Source organism: Rhizomucor pusillus (genome assembly GCF_041956525.1).
Source record: "Rhizomucor pusillus strain CBS 183.67 unplaced genomic scaffold VTP01scaffold_6, whole genome shotgun sequence".
Classification (NCBI taxonomy): Eukaryota; Fungi; Mucoromycota; class Mucoromycetes; order Mucorales; family Lichtheimiaceae; genus Rhizomucor; species Rhizomucor pusillus.
The window spans coordinates 80,498-95,147 of record NW_027192148.1 but is presented as its reverse complement, the minus strand read 5'-3'; the positions used below and the strand labels follow the sequence as shown (position 1 = coordinate 95,147).

General features: G+C 45.9%; 7 protein-coding genes across 7 annotated transcripts; 3 read left to right on the top strand and 4 right to left on the bottom strand.

Moving 5' to 3' along the window:
• Window positions 1-297: 297 nt before the first annotated feature.
• Window positions 298-1,198, bottom strand: VTP01DRAFT_8913 (uncharacterized protein; the record flags this gene model as incomplete). Its single annotated transcript, XM_069388087.1, has 4 exons — window positions 298-389; window positions 450-800; window positions 860-1,126; window positions 1,189-1,198. 4 exons carry the CDS (start codon window positions 1,196-1,198, stop codon window positions 298-300), a joined length of 720 nt encoding a protein of 239 aa, XP_069240419.1.
• Window positions 1,199-1,436: 238 nt separating this feature from the next.
• Window positions 1,437-2,752, bottom strand: VTP01DRAFT_8912 (uncharacterized protein; the record flags this gene model as incomplete). The annotated part of the gene is made up of 2 exons (XM_069388086.1): window positions 1,437-1,702; window positions 1,768-2,752. The coding sequence occupies 2 exons, from the start codon at window positions 2,750-2,752 to the stop codon at window positions 1,437-1,439; spliced, it is 1,251 nt and encodes a 416-aa protein (XP_069240418.1).
• Window positions 2,753-4,417: 1,665 nt separating this feature from the next.
• On the bottom strand, window positions 4,418-4,786 carry VTP01DRAFT_8911 (uncharacterized protein; the record flags this gene model as incomplete). Its single annotated transcript, XM_069388085.1, has 1 exon — window positions 4,418-4,786. The coding sequence occupies one exon, from the start codon at window positions 4,784-4,786 to the stop codon at window positions 4,418-4,420; it is 369 nt and encodes a 122-aa protein (XP_069240417.1).
• Window positions 4,787-5,485: 699 nt separating this feature from the next.
• Window positions 5,486-7,070, top strand: VTP01DRAFT_8910 (uncharacterized protein; the record flags this gene model as incomplete). Its single annotated transcript, XM_069388084.1, has 5 exons — window positions 5,486-5,506; window positions 5,575-6,078; window positions 6,358-6,374; window positions 6,439-6,647; window positions 6,694-7,070. 5 exons carry the CDS (start codon window positions 5,486-5,488, stop codon window positions 7,068-7,070), a joined length of 1,128 nt encoding a protein of 375 aa, XP_069240416.1.
• Window positions 7,071-8,202: 1,132 nt separating this feature from the next.
• Window positions 8,203-9,690, bottom strand: VTP01DRAFT_8909 (uncharacterized protein; the record flags this gene model as incomplete). Its single annotated transcript, XM_069388082.1, has 7 exons — window positions 8,203-8,239; window positions 8,298-8,650; window positions 8,717-8,739; window positions 8,807-8,966; window positions 9,035-9,214; window positions 9,296-9,511; window positions 9,622-9,690. 7 exons carry the CDS (start codon window positions 9,688-9,690, stop codon window positions 8,203-8,205), a joined length of 1,038 nt encoding a protein of 345 aa, XP_069240415.1.
• A 1,423-nt stretch (window positions 9,691-11,113) lies between these two features.
• On the top strand, window positions 11,114-12,963 carry VTP01DRAFT_8908 (uncharacterized protein; the record flags this gene model as incomplete). Its single annotated transcript, XM_069388081.1, has 9 exons — window positions 11,114-11,160; window positions 11,230-11,297; window positions 11,372-11,435; window positions 11,534-11,679; window positions 11,777-11,861; window positions 11,927-11,988; window positions 12,055-12,072; window positions 12,162-12,243; window positions 12,330-12,963. The coding sequence occupies 9 exons, from the start codon at window positions 11,114-11,116 to the stop codon at window positions 12,961-12,963; spliced, it is 1,206 nt and encodes a 401-aa protein (XP_069240414.1).
• Window positions 12,964-13,085: 122 nt separating this feature from the next.
• VTP01DRAFT_8907 (uncharacterized protein) lies at window positions 13,086-13,304 on the top strand (the record flags this gene model as incomplete). The annotated part of the gene is made up of 1 exon (XM_069388080.1): window positions 13,086-13,304. One exon carries the CDS (start codon window positions 13,086-13,088, stop codon window positions 13,302-13,304), a length of 219 nt encoding a protein of 72 aa, XP_069240413.1.
• Between the last annotated feature and the right edge of the window lie 1,346 nt (window positions 13,305-14,650).

Genomic DNA, 14,650 nt, shown 5'->3' with positions numbered 1-14,650 from the left:
CGGAAAGGCATAAAAGGGTACGCTGAGAGTGGCTTGAAGAAGGAGACGACGACGAGACCTGACTCACCACAAATAACAACAATGCATCATCTTGTACGATAATGACACAATAAACAAAGAACTGTTACTGAGCACCCATATTTGTTGGTGCTACACTCACGCAGCTGGATGTAGCATATACCAAAGTAACGCTGATCCAATGCAGGCAAATCGTCAAAGTTGCATAGACTTTTGATCAATGCGACGTGTATAAAATATCTTTCGTGTATTATGTGTATGATTAATTGTTGTGTTTATCTATTGTCCCTTCTTCTTCTCTGCAACTTGGTAAGTTCCTTTCAGATACTTCTTGCGCTGTACCAGCATGTGAGAGAACAGGATGGGGAACCCTATCGAAGAAAACGAAATGTAAGCATATCTCCACTAATACACAAGGTAATTGACGTTACCTGGCAAGTAAACCAAGGATGCAGCAATTAAAAAGTAGAAATACATGGGGTTCCATTCATAGGCGAGCGGCAACGCCTTGTACACCATGAGCAATTCAGAGCCGACGCCTAAAGGATACAGAACCAAAAAGAAGTTGTAGCGAGCCCAGGTGAGCACGCGAGGAACGCTGCCGAGTAGATTGAATCCATAGTACGAATATCGGACACATTCGGCGATAGACCAAGCGACCATCATGGTGCTGAAGGACCAGTGCGAGCGGACGTCAGGGAACATGTAGTTGACAGCCCAAACAAGGAAAAGGCGTGAAATGACTTGCAAGAACGTAGTTGTCACCGGTGCGCGAACGAAACCTAACAACGTATCATTCAATTGAACGTCCCACCCATGCTGTTAATACACAAACACGTACGGAAAGCAGAGTTTATAATTTCAATAACAGCACCGGATTGTACGATAACGAGAGCCGGCCACACAAGCTCATGGACTCGTTCGTACTCAAATCCAGTCGAGAAGAGACGGAACAGCGTCGTGTAGAGCACCCAGAACCAGCCAAGGAAAGAAACCTGATTGTAGCCGAGAAGGTAGAAGAAGAGAATCAACTGCGATCGCTGCGAGTATTGCGGCAAACTTGACTTTGCTTCTGCAGAGAGTTGCTCGGCAGAGCTTGCTTGTACAACTGTATTAAGCAATAAATGACTCTTCAGTCGTGAAATAGTAACTGTCATTTCTTGTTCTTACCACGAGCCATAGCTTTATTTGGTCGCCTTTGGGGGAATTGGGGAAGCCTGAAAAATCGATGCGAGGCCAATGCACTTTCAAATAAAATTGCAAAGTCCGTCAAAGTGACAAACAATCCCCTGAATCTCCCAAACGGATAATACACTGTAGGAATGATGGATATGGATGTACAGTTCAATTCAATAATAAGCATTTGTGTATATTTATTGGTCGTGTTGGATATATAAAATATTATGCCCAAGTTCTTTCTATGCTTCTTGCTGCTGCTGCTCCTTCATGGCTCTGGCTCGAGCAGCAATCTGTTCTCCCATTTTGGCAAACATTTGCTTGATTTCTTCTTTAGGACCGTGCATAAAGATACTAGCTTCGTGAGATCTCTTGACCGCGTCCTGAGCTCTTGGTAACATCAGATCGTAATATTCTTGCACAGCCTGCTCCAATAGTTTATCTCCTTTGTATGCTTCTACGAGCAGCATGCCTAACTCTGCAGCGTCTTGGATACCGTGGTTGCCGCCTACAATGTAAATGAACGTTAGTATATCATGCTATATAGATTCATTTGCTCTGATGAATACTTGCCTTCACCCCTGTACATTGTCATTGCATGCGCTGCATCGCCGATCAAGACTATCCGTCCTTTCTGAGACTTAGCTGCCAATTCGGTGGATGGAAATCGTTCTCGGATAGTCAGATGGAGGATAGGTTTATCAGCCGGTGTCTCGTTGATCAAAGATCTGAAAAGCGGATGGAAATCTTCAAGCCATTTTTTCGCAATTTCCAAGCGCTCTTTATCATTTTGTGGTTGGGACTCGAGAGGATCAAGGCCGGAAACAAGCCATTGCATTTCATATTTCGGTTCAGGGCCGCTGCGGTCGATATCGCTCAACGATGCAAACAAGCCGCGTGCGTTTCCTTTGTGACTTCCAAAGGCCATCATGTGCGCAGGTGCTATCGCTTCGAAACTTTGTCGCGTCGCTTGATCCATCCAGTAAGCGGTGCCAAAGACCTGGAGCGGGTTGACGGAGGTCACCTCCTGGAAACGCTCGTTGCCAAGGATCTGTGCGCACACTGCAGAGTTGACGCCGTCTGCGCCGACCAACACCGATCCAGTCTCTGTGGTACCATCCTTGAAAGTAACCTTGATGCCTGACTCTGTCACCTCGTAGTGATCCAAGATCTTGTCCCATTCAACGTCGAGACCTTCCAGCAACCATTGGCGGAATCTGCCGCGGTTGACGCGATATACTTCCATTTCCACATCGCCGCCAACAGGTTCAATGATCTTCTCGCCCGTGTCGCCGTCAAACACAACGAGTTTGTGACCGTCGACTGTGTGTTGTGGATCAACTGCGGATGCGACTCCGAGCTTGCTGTACTTGACAGGATCCATCGACTTTCTCAAATACGGCAGGCAAAAATGCACGCTGATCGACCATCCTTGCGTTCTGGCTTCAGGGCTTGCATCGCGTTCGTAGACTTTGTAAGGTACACCTTGATGCTTGAGCACATTGGCGAGAGAGAGCCCGGCAAGGCCTCCACCGATGATAATTACTTTGTCTTTCATGTTGTTAGGATTTGTGCGTTTTGATGTCAGGACAATAAACTCGAATGTGCGCGCGTGTTTTTTATATACATGTCTGCGGGAAAAGCTAACCAAAAAAATTCGGAATCGAGTTTGACCGATTGCCGTGCACACAGCTTGCCGAGTAAAGGGATCAGGAACGTGTCTAAACATAGAATAAAAAGTCGCATCATGTTGTGCCGTAAAGAAGGGTTATATCCTGTCATTGTTACGCACGGGTCTCTTGCTACACCGAGGAGTTTGCGTAACAATTGCCTCTCTGGCATGATTCATCGTTACCAATGACTACGTACGTTGAATCACAGTAAGCCCACTGACTCACTCGAAACGGGATTGTACCTCAGCACGATCGATAATAAAGATCTATGGAGGCAAATAGAATTCATAGTAGGATAATCTAAGAGGAAGGTAAGAAAATTTTATGCGGGGAGATACGGTTTACGGATCCTGTGTTACAATATTTTCTATATTTGGCGAAATACAAAAACAAGCTTTGTTTCCTGATCTGCTGCAGGTACTGCCTCGTCTCGGAGCAATACAAGCAAAAGATGGGAGGAAAGGGACAGCTCTATTTCACTTAATTTCGTATAATATGGATAGGCTACTTTCCGGCCTAAAGCGGAGATATTTATTTATGCATCGTTTGGACAGGCATCGATGAATAATGGTGCTATACCTTTTTCGATGGGGCTTTGGAGAGCTGCGCCTTAGCGTTCATCGGTCACAGCTATTACACCTGAGGTTTACGAAACCTGGAAAAGATTTATCAATTCTCTCGCTCTTTGCTGCTTGCTGTCCAGGAACGCGTCAAGCGTTATCGATAACGCTACATTGATCTTATCCATATTTACGCAAATCAAGCTACATTTGCAAAGAGTACCATATTGTTTCAGTGAATTTAAATTGAAATCAAGCTTAGATTATCATAGCTATTCAACCTTCGTAACGATAATATGATGTGCAATGCAATAAGCTCGGTACTATCATGCGTGTTTGGTAATCTTTTTTAGAGTTTTGTTGAAAAATCGTTCGCGGCAAAACGCGTACTTTAAACAGATCAAGCCAAGCTTTTGGCACTCTGACGTTAGATGCCATCGACGGCAACAGGTTCAATATGCACAATAGATGCATAGACAGTTCACGGTGCTCGGATCAGAAATAATAATAAAGAGTTACAAACGAGTACAAAGTGCCAGATAGGCAAGAGATCCTATAGAACGATAGAAATAGAGATTCCAAGGGGAGCGAAGCCTACTACGAAGGGCAAGGATAATGAAAATCCGGCGAGGAAAACTTCCGTTGGGCCCTTTGATTTGGTAATTGCGTTTAAAGCATTATCATGTAAAATTTTTAAACCGAGGAAACATTTCAACGCGAGGCCCCGCGTTGTCTTCGCGTCGCAAATTCCAGTGACTGCTAAATTAGTTTCAGGATGCCCACATTGTCGACGTATTAAGGTCTGAATTGCGTGCTACATTCTAAGGTATCATTATCTACTGATCGAAAACAAGTGAACACAATAATTACTCTGCTGGTCCCAGTATCAACCCAGAAAATGCAAAGGAATAAAACGACTGCATAAATATAATTGATTTCTCATAAAAGCAAGCATAGCGATTTCCTTCATTGAATTTATATTCCAGACAATTATTGAGGATATGGTGGATAATTGCTAGGTGGAGGTGGATACTGGCTTAGCTGATGCGTGCCTGGCATGGGCATCTGTGATGGTGGTGGATAAGCACCGGCGCCCTGCTGAGGAGATGGGAAGCCAGGTTGTGGGAACGTAGGGTTTGGTTGCGGCGACGGGTATCCTCCGCCGTAGGGTTGCTGTGGATGATGATGAGGAGGATAGCTAGGTGGTGCGCCAGGCTGGGGCGTTGCAATGTGGCCTTGAGGTGAGGCTGGATACGCAGAGCTAGGTGGAGGCGAATAAGGAGATGCTGCCTGGTGCTGTGGATGCGATCCATATCCTTTTGAAGAGGGTGGCGGTGGATACAACACCGAGCGGCACATCGGTGTGCATTATTTAGGCACTGCCATTCCCCGGTAGCTGTTCCAGATCACCAAAAAACAGGGCCGATGACGACGACCGGCCCGTCATCTGACGAGATATTAAGATAATCAAGTACCTGTTGCTTTGTCATACGGGCGGAATGGTGGATATGGCCAGCAGTGTTTCATGTATACTGTAAATACACTGTTGGCGCATACCCGGCCCCAACAATATGCATGTATATACAGTTACCGGGCTTTCTAAATGTAAACAGGTATACATATCAAATACGTTTTATCAGCTGGGGCCTCTTCTGCTGTCACGAATTATCAGATGCAGAAATGCAGGCAATTTTTATGCATCCTTTCCTTTCAGATCGCTGCTTTTCGCGTGTCTCTATGCTTTGGAGAAACCACAACGAAGAAGGATGAAAACGGCCGCTCTTATCGGCAGCTGCTCACGGCAGCTACACTGTAGAGCAAAAGCAGCATGTAGACGAGTACCATCAAGACGCAGCTGCCGCGCAGCATAATGGAACGCGTCGTTCAGTACACTTGTCTGATCAACCAGTCAAATATAAAGCCATCGCTTTGATGTGTTCCTTATTTCTCGCAGGCAAGTCGTGCATCCTGTCTTCTCAACCATTGATGTAAAAAAGGGTAATGATGACATTTTACATGACAGTTGGGAACCATTTTGCAGCGCACACGTTAGGTGCAATGAAGAATGCCATCAAGGAGGTAAATCACCGTTTGAAAGAAAAACGTGGCTTTATACCTCTGCAACTTATTTATCCACGTAAATGTAGGAGTTTTACGTTACGAATTCTCAGTACGCAGTGTTGCAGTCAACTGTATCCATTGTCAACACTGTCAGGCCGGTTCTGGGTGGCATCGTTTTGGACGCGTTTGGAACCGCGACGGGCTCCCTGGCAACTACGATGCTCATTGCTGGTGGGAATATCCTCGTGGCAATGTCCACAGACACGAAGAGTTTGTCAACAATGATCACCGGCAGGATTTTGTACGGCGTTGGATGCGGCACAGTGGTCATTGCGCAAGAAACTATTCTCAGCCAATGGTTTGCCGGTCGCAGTCTGGCCGCTGTTGTCGCATTGATGATGACTGTCAGTCGACTGGCAAGTACATTTATTTCTCGTTGTAATGAACCGCTTTTTTACCCTGCACTGTCCTCTGCCTGGCACATGCCGTTCCTAATCTTGCCTGCTTGTTCTAGTCGGCGTTCCTGGCGCAAGCTACCGTTGTTCCTTTCGCCAACTATGCAGGATGGTATGGTTATGCTTTTTGGGCAAGTATATTAACGTCTTTTTTGTTGGAACGACAAGATCCGTCGTGACATCCGTCTGACTGTGAGTGCCCAGTAGTTCTCTGCAAGTCTCTGCGTTTTCTCTTTCACGATCAACCTCATCTACGTCACCCTCATCCGACTCGTGACAAAACAGGGGACTACGGATGTACACCGATCTCGTGACCGAAAATCCTCCTTCAGCTGGGACAACCTTCTCTGTTTGCCGCACTCCTTCTGGCTGATTGCTGCCGTGGAATTCCTGCTAGGCGGTGCCTGGGGCTAGTTTTTGCATATCAACAGGTACACACTCTGCTGTTTACGGTTCTTCAACTCCAACTTGCTTATATAATGAATATATACACAGCGAATTTGTAAAATTTCGTTTCGGATACGATAATGCCAAAGCAGCAGCGATTGCAAGTATCGCTCAGGTGCTCCCGATCTTCCTGATGCCAATATTAGGATTGTACGTAGACAAGTACGGCAAGCGGGCATGGATCATCTTCATGAGCGCGGTAGCCTTTGTCTGTTCGCTGGGATTGCTTATTCAGCGTCGGTTTGAGTCTGGGCCCTGTAGGACTTGTTTCATCTGTATTGGTCATCTTGCCTTTGTCTCTAGTTGGCACCGGCATGGGTCTCATCAAGTCTGGGACCAACGTGGATGCATCCTTGTTCGACATGGCTGCGGGCTTCCTACAGGATATGGATCCGGAGCAAGGTTACGGCCGCGTAGTTGCCTTTTTTGTTGCAGCCGGCTGCTTGGCTGTCCTTGCCGGATTATCCATCCATGTCATGGATGTCCGAGTATATGGATCCATTCTCAATCAAAACGCCGTGCAGGCTAACCAGCGGCAGCAAGATAGTATTGATGCAATGGTGGCAACTAAAAAGTATGCTCCAGTGCATGCCGACTGGATCTACGGAAGCATATTCGTCGCTCTAGCATGTACAAGTTGGATCCTGTTTATCCGAGTAGTAGTCAATTCGTTTGACTAGAATGATGTTATCATCAACTGCATGTACATGTAATTTCGGGGACAAACAGTTGACGTTAAATAAAACTTCTGTTTGCGAGAAAAAAAAAACGGAGACGGTTAGTCTGTATGAAAGATCGCTGAGTAACATACGATGACTAACATGAAAGTTGGGCAAGACGTTGCACAAAAGGCGATCATGCAACTGGCTGCTGGTAGAACGAGCAGCGATCGGTTTTTGTTGGCGCTCCAGTGTGTGTAACCACGGAGAAGACCCTATTTGCCTGGTTATTGCAATGTTCTACAGGGCCACTCTCAGCAATTGTTCATAAAATACAACAATGAACGGGCATTGGAACGGGGGAAAATGTTTCTTCCCCCGCCCTGGTGTAACTAGAGCAGGCTATACTTTTTACTCACAAGACAGCAGGATAGTTTTGAAATTCATGAGCGCTGGCTGCTCTTCAACCCCAAATGGTAATACGCCCGCTCTTACTCACCTCCCAACGCCTTGATATGCAAATATATTGTGTATTGATCGGCTGACAGAATTCATCGCAAAATTGGGAAAAACGAACGATTGGGGGTGCCGCGAAAACCAAATGAGGCTAAATCTCGATATGCTGATTAGTAAGGAGTAGTAGGAGCGTGGTTGTGCGCCTCACTTGGGGTCACGAGAAGAAAGCGGTAACTGTAATCTTAAAGCCGGAAAGTTGGCGAATCGCAAATACTTGGAAAAAAGAAATAACGGATTTTCTTCATTGTTATTGGTCATAGATGCGTCTATGGAGAAAATATACATAGATTTCTTTGCAGCATGCAAATTCAAGTCCATGGTTGTAGAGTTAACGTTTGCAAACTATAGTCTCTGAGAAACAATGCTGCTTCTCCCTTAGAACAGCATTCTCCATGAGACTTTTGCTAACCTACAGAGATTACTGTTTCTTTATTCTAAAAGGCAAACATGGACAACCTCAGTTACCCCTTCAATTTACTATATCATTCAGAGCAGTGCACATACGTCGAAGACGACAATGATAAAAAATGAAAACAACTCAAGACAGCTGGTACATATGGAGGAGCAAATCAAAATTATATTCTTGAATGTTATGGTTACAACATATCTCAATGTCAACTCTACACCATTGCTGCTTTTAGAACTTGTAAACCTTCTCAGAGGTGTAACCCAGCCTGGTGCAGACTGGTTTTAGTACCATTTAAGAATTTCGTGTATAGTATTCATACTTACTCTTTAAGAATGCCTCCAAGCTCGCCTTGGCTCTTATCGGGAGCTTTGCCACCAGAGATGGCAGCCAACATGGGGTCAGGACCGCAGACCATCACCAGGGAGTTCTGGGCGTCAGGACCGGGCATGTACTTCTTGATGACATCAGCAGAGACAAAGCCCTGGATACCATCCCAGTCCTTGGGAGGACGATCAAGGGCATAGACGACCTTGAAGCGGTCAGGATAGGCCTTTGCATAACCGTCCAATTCATCCTTCAAAAGAATGTCCTCCTCAGTCTGGTTAGCGAAGACCAAGGTAATCTTGGTGTTCTTGTCTCCCTTCTTTTCGTCAAAGACTTTGCGGATGACTTGCAACTATTCGACAGATTAGAAATATGTCCGAGTTTAAAGGTGTGCAAGGAAAAATAAAAATAAACTTACCATGGGCGTGATGCCGGTACCACCTGAAGGTTGCATGATGCATTCAGATTATCCGATTTTTGGGGTAATTACAGACCGAAAAAAACTTACCAGCTATCATGCCAACATTTTCGACCTTGCCCTCGTCCCAGTTGTACTTAGGAATGGGACCCTTCATATCGAGGGTGTCACCGGGCTTCAAGTTGTGAATGTGCTTGCTCATCTTGCCTTCAGGATAAACTTTGACAATCAAGTCAACGTAGCCCTTTGCCTAAACGTGCTCAATTTATGATGAGCTTACATATTTCCACTTGTTTCCATCTGTGCAACAGGTTTTACCTCTTCATCGGACGTGGGGGTGTAGGGACGGATAACGTAGCCAGGGCTACCGTCCTTCTTGGTGATAGGATAGCGCGTGATAACGCAGGAGGCTACAGGCAAGCCAGCAACGGCATCCTCGGATGGAAGAGTGAAGCGGAACAGGCTGGTGTTGTGGTTAATCTTTTCGACTTTTTCCAGCTACACGAGAACGAACAAACAAACAAATTTTTTTAACTTTTGAAAAAAAAAAGGTTACGGGCAAGTAAAATCTAATATTACCTTGTAGGGTCTGAACTCCTTGGGGCTGAAAGCAGGTTCCTGAGCAGCAGCAGCGGCGGTCTCTTTGGCGGCTGGAGCTACTTGAGTGTCACGAGAGTTGTAGTAGACACCACCGGCAACACCTGCGGCAGCGAGAAGACCAAGAACAAGGCCGTTACCGCCACCCTGCTTCTTACCAGCTTGGGTTGCCATGGTACGAGCACCCATAACGGGAGCCTAAACATGGCGCGTGCGATTGAGTCAGTGATCGAGGCTCAGGGGGGGAAGGGGGATCTTGCGATTGCAAAAAAGGTTGCGTCGTTAGGACTTGTTTGGGAAGGCCGTACCTGGAACGAGACATAGTTTGTTTTTGCAGTAGCTGCACGTACGAGGGGTCTAATTGCCAAAAAGCGCATATTTGCAAGGAGAATGAAGGAGAGAAGAAAAGAAATGGATTTTCCACCGAGCGCGCGCGCACTCTCTCCAGCTATGACGTGCCTAGATTTTTTACTAATCCATCACTAAGTTCACCTCAGATGATGACAGAGAAAAGAGCAACGATAACGTCAGAGAATGTTGTTCCTGTTGAACAGGAAGAAGACAACGTCGGATTTAGTCCATGTCCTACTAACAAGAATTGAGACTTTTGCGTCGCTGGATTATCGTTTACTGGGAAACGCAGGGGGTAGGAGGAGGGGCGGGCTCTGTGTGTATGTGCGAAGACTATGTTATACCGAGTAGCCGGCCCCTGGAAACCCGATTCTATTTCCGAAGGCCCAAAAATGTTTCAAGATTTGCACAAGGCAGTTTTGCAATGATGGTAATAGCAGCAGCAACAGCATCAGCGCGGCCGTTAGCATCGACGTAATAACAACGACAGGAATGGGAGATCGACATGCCATGCGACGATTCTAGAACAGCAGGCAGAATAGAAAGTTTAATAAGTTGCCAAGTTGTTGCATTAATGTATAAGTTGACAGGAGAGAGGTAGAATGAAGGACAAACAGCCAGAGTGACGGGGAGGTGGATGCAAGTTGACGCACGGACGAGAACGGCTGGCACTCAAGAACACAAAGGAAAGCATCTGGAACAACGAAGATGTAGCTTTCTCATTGGGGTTCCCTCGGAACTTGACTTGATTTGGGCGAATGTCTCATGGTGTGTTAGGGGGACTAGATGCGAATGCAGGTTGCTGCAAGTTTTCAGGGTCCGCGAGGACTTTTAGCGCTTGGCAAGTAGAGCTCCCGCGATCCATACTGTTGGATCCTCTCACGAGTTGGGATACTTGTTTCATCGGTGATTCTCGGTGTGATCACTGCTGACAACTTTTACTTAGCTCCGGTTTTCTGCCACACCACCAGTGGATGTAATTGGCGCGTTGTAATAGTCTGGAAAGTACACCATGCATGTGCAACGCGTGAGACACTTTTGTCATACTCGTCAAGACAACATCATGGTGTGAATAGGACGATCCTTCCCTGATCAATGGAAGAATGCCGAATTCTGCAAGGTAGCATGCTTGCAATGCGAGCCCTGGTGGGGGGACCCGTGACTCTCAAGTTGGTTGCTTGAGGAGAACGTTTGGTTGGAAGTTGTTTGACCCACGGACTCGGGGTACCGTCACCATCGGGGCCTTCCATCATTGGATTGCCTTGTTTCTGGGTGCCCTGTGCCTGACAAAAAATCTCAATATGGGCATTCTTTCCAAAGTATATGTAGAACACCTAACACGCAACCATTTCCTTTTTTCCCTTTCCATTTCTTTTCATTCTTATCCCTTTTTTATCTTTCCTCTTTACATGCCGTAGACCAAGCTTCTGCCCGCTCATTCCTCGTGCAATGTCGACGATTCCACAGCAACTGCTTTCTGATCACCCTGAAACAAAGTTGGTGCCCCCGCTATGTGCTCAGAAACTATATAATAACCCCCCTCATCCAATAACATAAATCTTTAGTCTGCAGTATCAGCTTATTGTTCGTCAACAGCCAGTCCGAGCGCGGCTCTGTAGCTTCAAGGAGAAGGGTAATAGCCCACTTAGATCTCATATTTGATCTAGACATACATTATGAGAAACTGATCGGTTATCTGCCACACAGTCGATCGAAGACCGGTTGATCCACCTCCTATTGTGCAATTAATATGCCCTAACGCCACTCATGAGTAAGTAAAACTTTGAAGCCTCGCTTATCATTGCAATCGAGAGAATAAGCCTGAGACGAACCAGATGAAATTTTTATTTTTTGCTTAAACCCTAGCAGTAACTACCTACAAGATCCATCCTTCTTTCTCTACGCGACTCTCGCTACACCAGACGGTCAAGACTTTCATTTTTCGCACGGCAATCGCACCACTGCTGGTTCCGTCGTCCAGTCTCTGCACAAGCTTAAAGATATCAACGACCAATGTAATTTTCTTTTCCCTATCCTCTCTCGATTTTTTGGGCAGCGTAGTAGAAAACGAATTTGTTGTCCTTGATGACTAATTCGAAGTTCTTTCTCAAGACGGAGGCTTCTTTATCTTTGCAGACATCAGCGTCAGACACGAAGGCCAGTTCAAGCTCAAGTTTACGCTTTTCCGCATCAATCAGTTAAGTCCAGCAAAGAAGGCCGTGCAGCTGAAACAATACCACTCACAGCTGTGTGCGAACATAGGAACACTGTACAACGTCTAGCAGCCGTCTATTCAGACGTTTTTACTGTGCATTCACCAAAAAGTAAATTTATTAAATATGCAAGCAATGTAATTCTTAATTATGGCTCACGACTATTTCCCCATATAGATTTTCCAGGCATGTCAGGTAAGGGAACAAGAAAAAAGTCTAAATTGCAAGAAAAGTTAGTTTAGAATCTGGCAAAGTTTGGCATACTTACTGGTTTTGGCACACAGAATCCAGCGTGTTGACAAGATGTTTCTCTGACCAGGGGGTTCGAATACGCGTCAGGAAGGAAGCAAGGAGCTCGGTATCTGCGTAAGTGATAAAATTAAAGTGGTTCTAGATGATTGCCGGGTAATAACAGGAGGCTGGAATGCCCACATTTACGGGGTCGATCACAGCAAAAGACGCCGGGTTGCAGCCACCACTGACGGGGGACGAGAACATTCTGACGACACCCCTTGTACAACCCCTCGATGCGAAGCAGCAGCACCCATTACGCCTTTGCCAGCGCAGTTCCAGTATGATTTCAGCGAAGGTACTAGTCGGCAACACGCTGCGACGCGTCCTCCAGCGATTCCGAGTCCATTGCCTTCGCCGGCACCACCAACAGCAGGTGTATATTCGTCACCAATGCCGCCACCGCTTCGGTTACAAGGAGTTTCATCGTCTTCCCACGCCATGTCAATGCGCAACCTGCTAGTATCAGAAGACAAAGAGCAGTGTGCACCGCCTACGTACCCGCCGCGACCGGCGCCGCCGCTTGCATCTTTATCGGCACCAAACATTCTCGCGCAGCCATCATCCATCCAGCTCCCTTCAATTTCTATTCTCGCACCGCTAGAAGAGACGCCACCGCGTTACTTTTTATCTTCGCCACCAACGCCTCACATCCCACCAAGCGACCAACAAACATTGCAAGCTTATCATCAGCACATAGTACGACCATCTTCATCTGAACCCACTACATCTGATCGATCGGCTGATCGACGCACGGATAATAATATCCAGTCCGGTTTTCCACACAGAATGTAACACGAATCTATTTATTCCGCTCACTTCATTGGCAAATGACAAAAATTACAGACAGCACAAAACTAATAGAGGGACTTGGTTCTATTAGAGAGGTCTATTAGGACGTTTTTTTGTTCTTATTTATGGATTCCATTTACTGTTCTTTACCTACATTTTTTACGCCTTTCGCTCTACGCATCTTGTTCATGGTTGGCTTTCATTGTACTCTTTTTTTTTATTTTCACACTTTCTCTATTCCGGATATGGTTTCCATAAAACGTAAAAGTTCATCATCCCCCCTATATTATTATCTCAATATCCTTAAGTGTAATAAACTTTGCGTTTATCCTTGGCTTGTGTAATGTCAACGAGCGGGGCTAACTGCTGGTCGTGCTGGTCGTGTTGGCTTTGTACTATGTAGTCCCGTCTTTCCGCGGGCGGGTGTCGGTTCGCAATTTCACGTCAAATAGCATTCTTGCGATGCATTGGCCTAGTCAGGTTAGTGAACTATTGGTAAACCTATTACGTGTGACATGCAGTGACTCCCGGAAAGGCAACCGATAGTTTCAGCCTAATTTCTTTTTTTTTTTGCAATCCCAAATCCTTTTTTAGCATAAACTCTTTCCTTTATCCGATGCAACAAAGAGAGAAGAACAGAGGAGACAGGAGAGTACCCCGTTACCTGGGAAACCTGTGTCTTTCCAGCACAGTGGATGAAAAAAAATTTTTTTTATCTTTCTCACTTCAGCCATGGTAACGCCACCATCACAACCACCACCGCCGCCGTTGCCGCTGATTTATGCTTTTGACATGCGCCCGCCAGATTGATCAACACTGGGGATTCCTAAAACAGTGCAAGCGTAATTGTTAAATTTTATGCAGCTGCTGTCGCAACAACTGCTATTCAGAAAAGAATAAGAAAATGTAAGAAACGAATAGCAGCTTTCCGCGGAAGCTTACCCCCGCTCAAGCGCCGCGTCAAAACCCGAAAATGTGTGCCCCCTGCTATACTGCTAATGGATTAGAATGCCTTATCTGTAAAAAGGGCTCTGTTCATTGGAGTTGAGTCATTGTAAATCGTTTGCCAGAGAAGCAACGGCGTCCCAGCAGAAACAGCGATCACGGCGCGCGCCGCATCGTGTTACCTTAACGTGGAGCAACATGCTGAGTTCCTGACTGGCTATCACAGTAGCATCCTCTTCACCATCAGCCCATAGTATGGATCTGAGAAGACCCAGAAGCGCGTGCTGACTGGGTCGGAAAAATATTCAGGAATAGCTACAGCCGTCGCGGATAAATCATCTCCGCTCAGGGCCGCTTCGTTTTTTTTTTTCTGTAACACATTCTACGGGCCCATATGAAAAGGAACATTTACTATGCTCTCCCATTTATTACGGTTTGCTAGTTAGCTACCTTGTGCTCACGGGGGAACGAGTGGATTGGATGGCGCTAAATGATAAGATGTTTGTGTCAGTACAAACATGGGCAAAAATCAGATAAGAATAAGTAATCGCCTTCTTATCTCTAAGATCTCAGGCAATAGCGATCACCATCAAGTAATAGGCGATGGCAGTTTGATATGCAAACCGGCAGGAGCGTCACGTCAAATATCCAGCTTTTGACGAAAGGAACGAGCAAAATAATGCTACCCTTAGTCCATGTTACGTAAAAATGCTTCGGAGAAGGCAGGCACCCTTCTTCGTCGTTT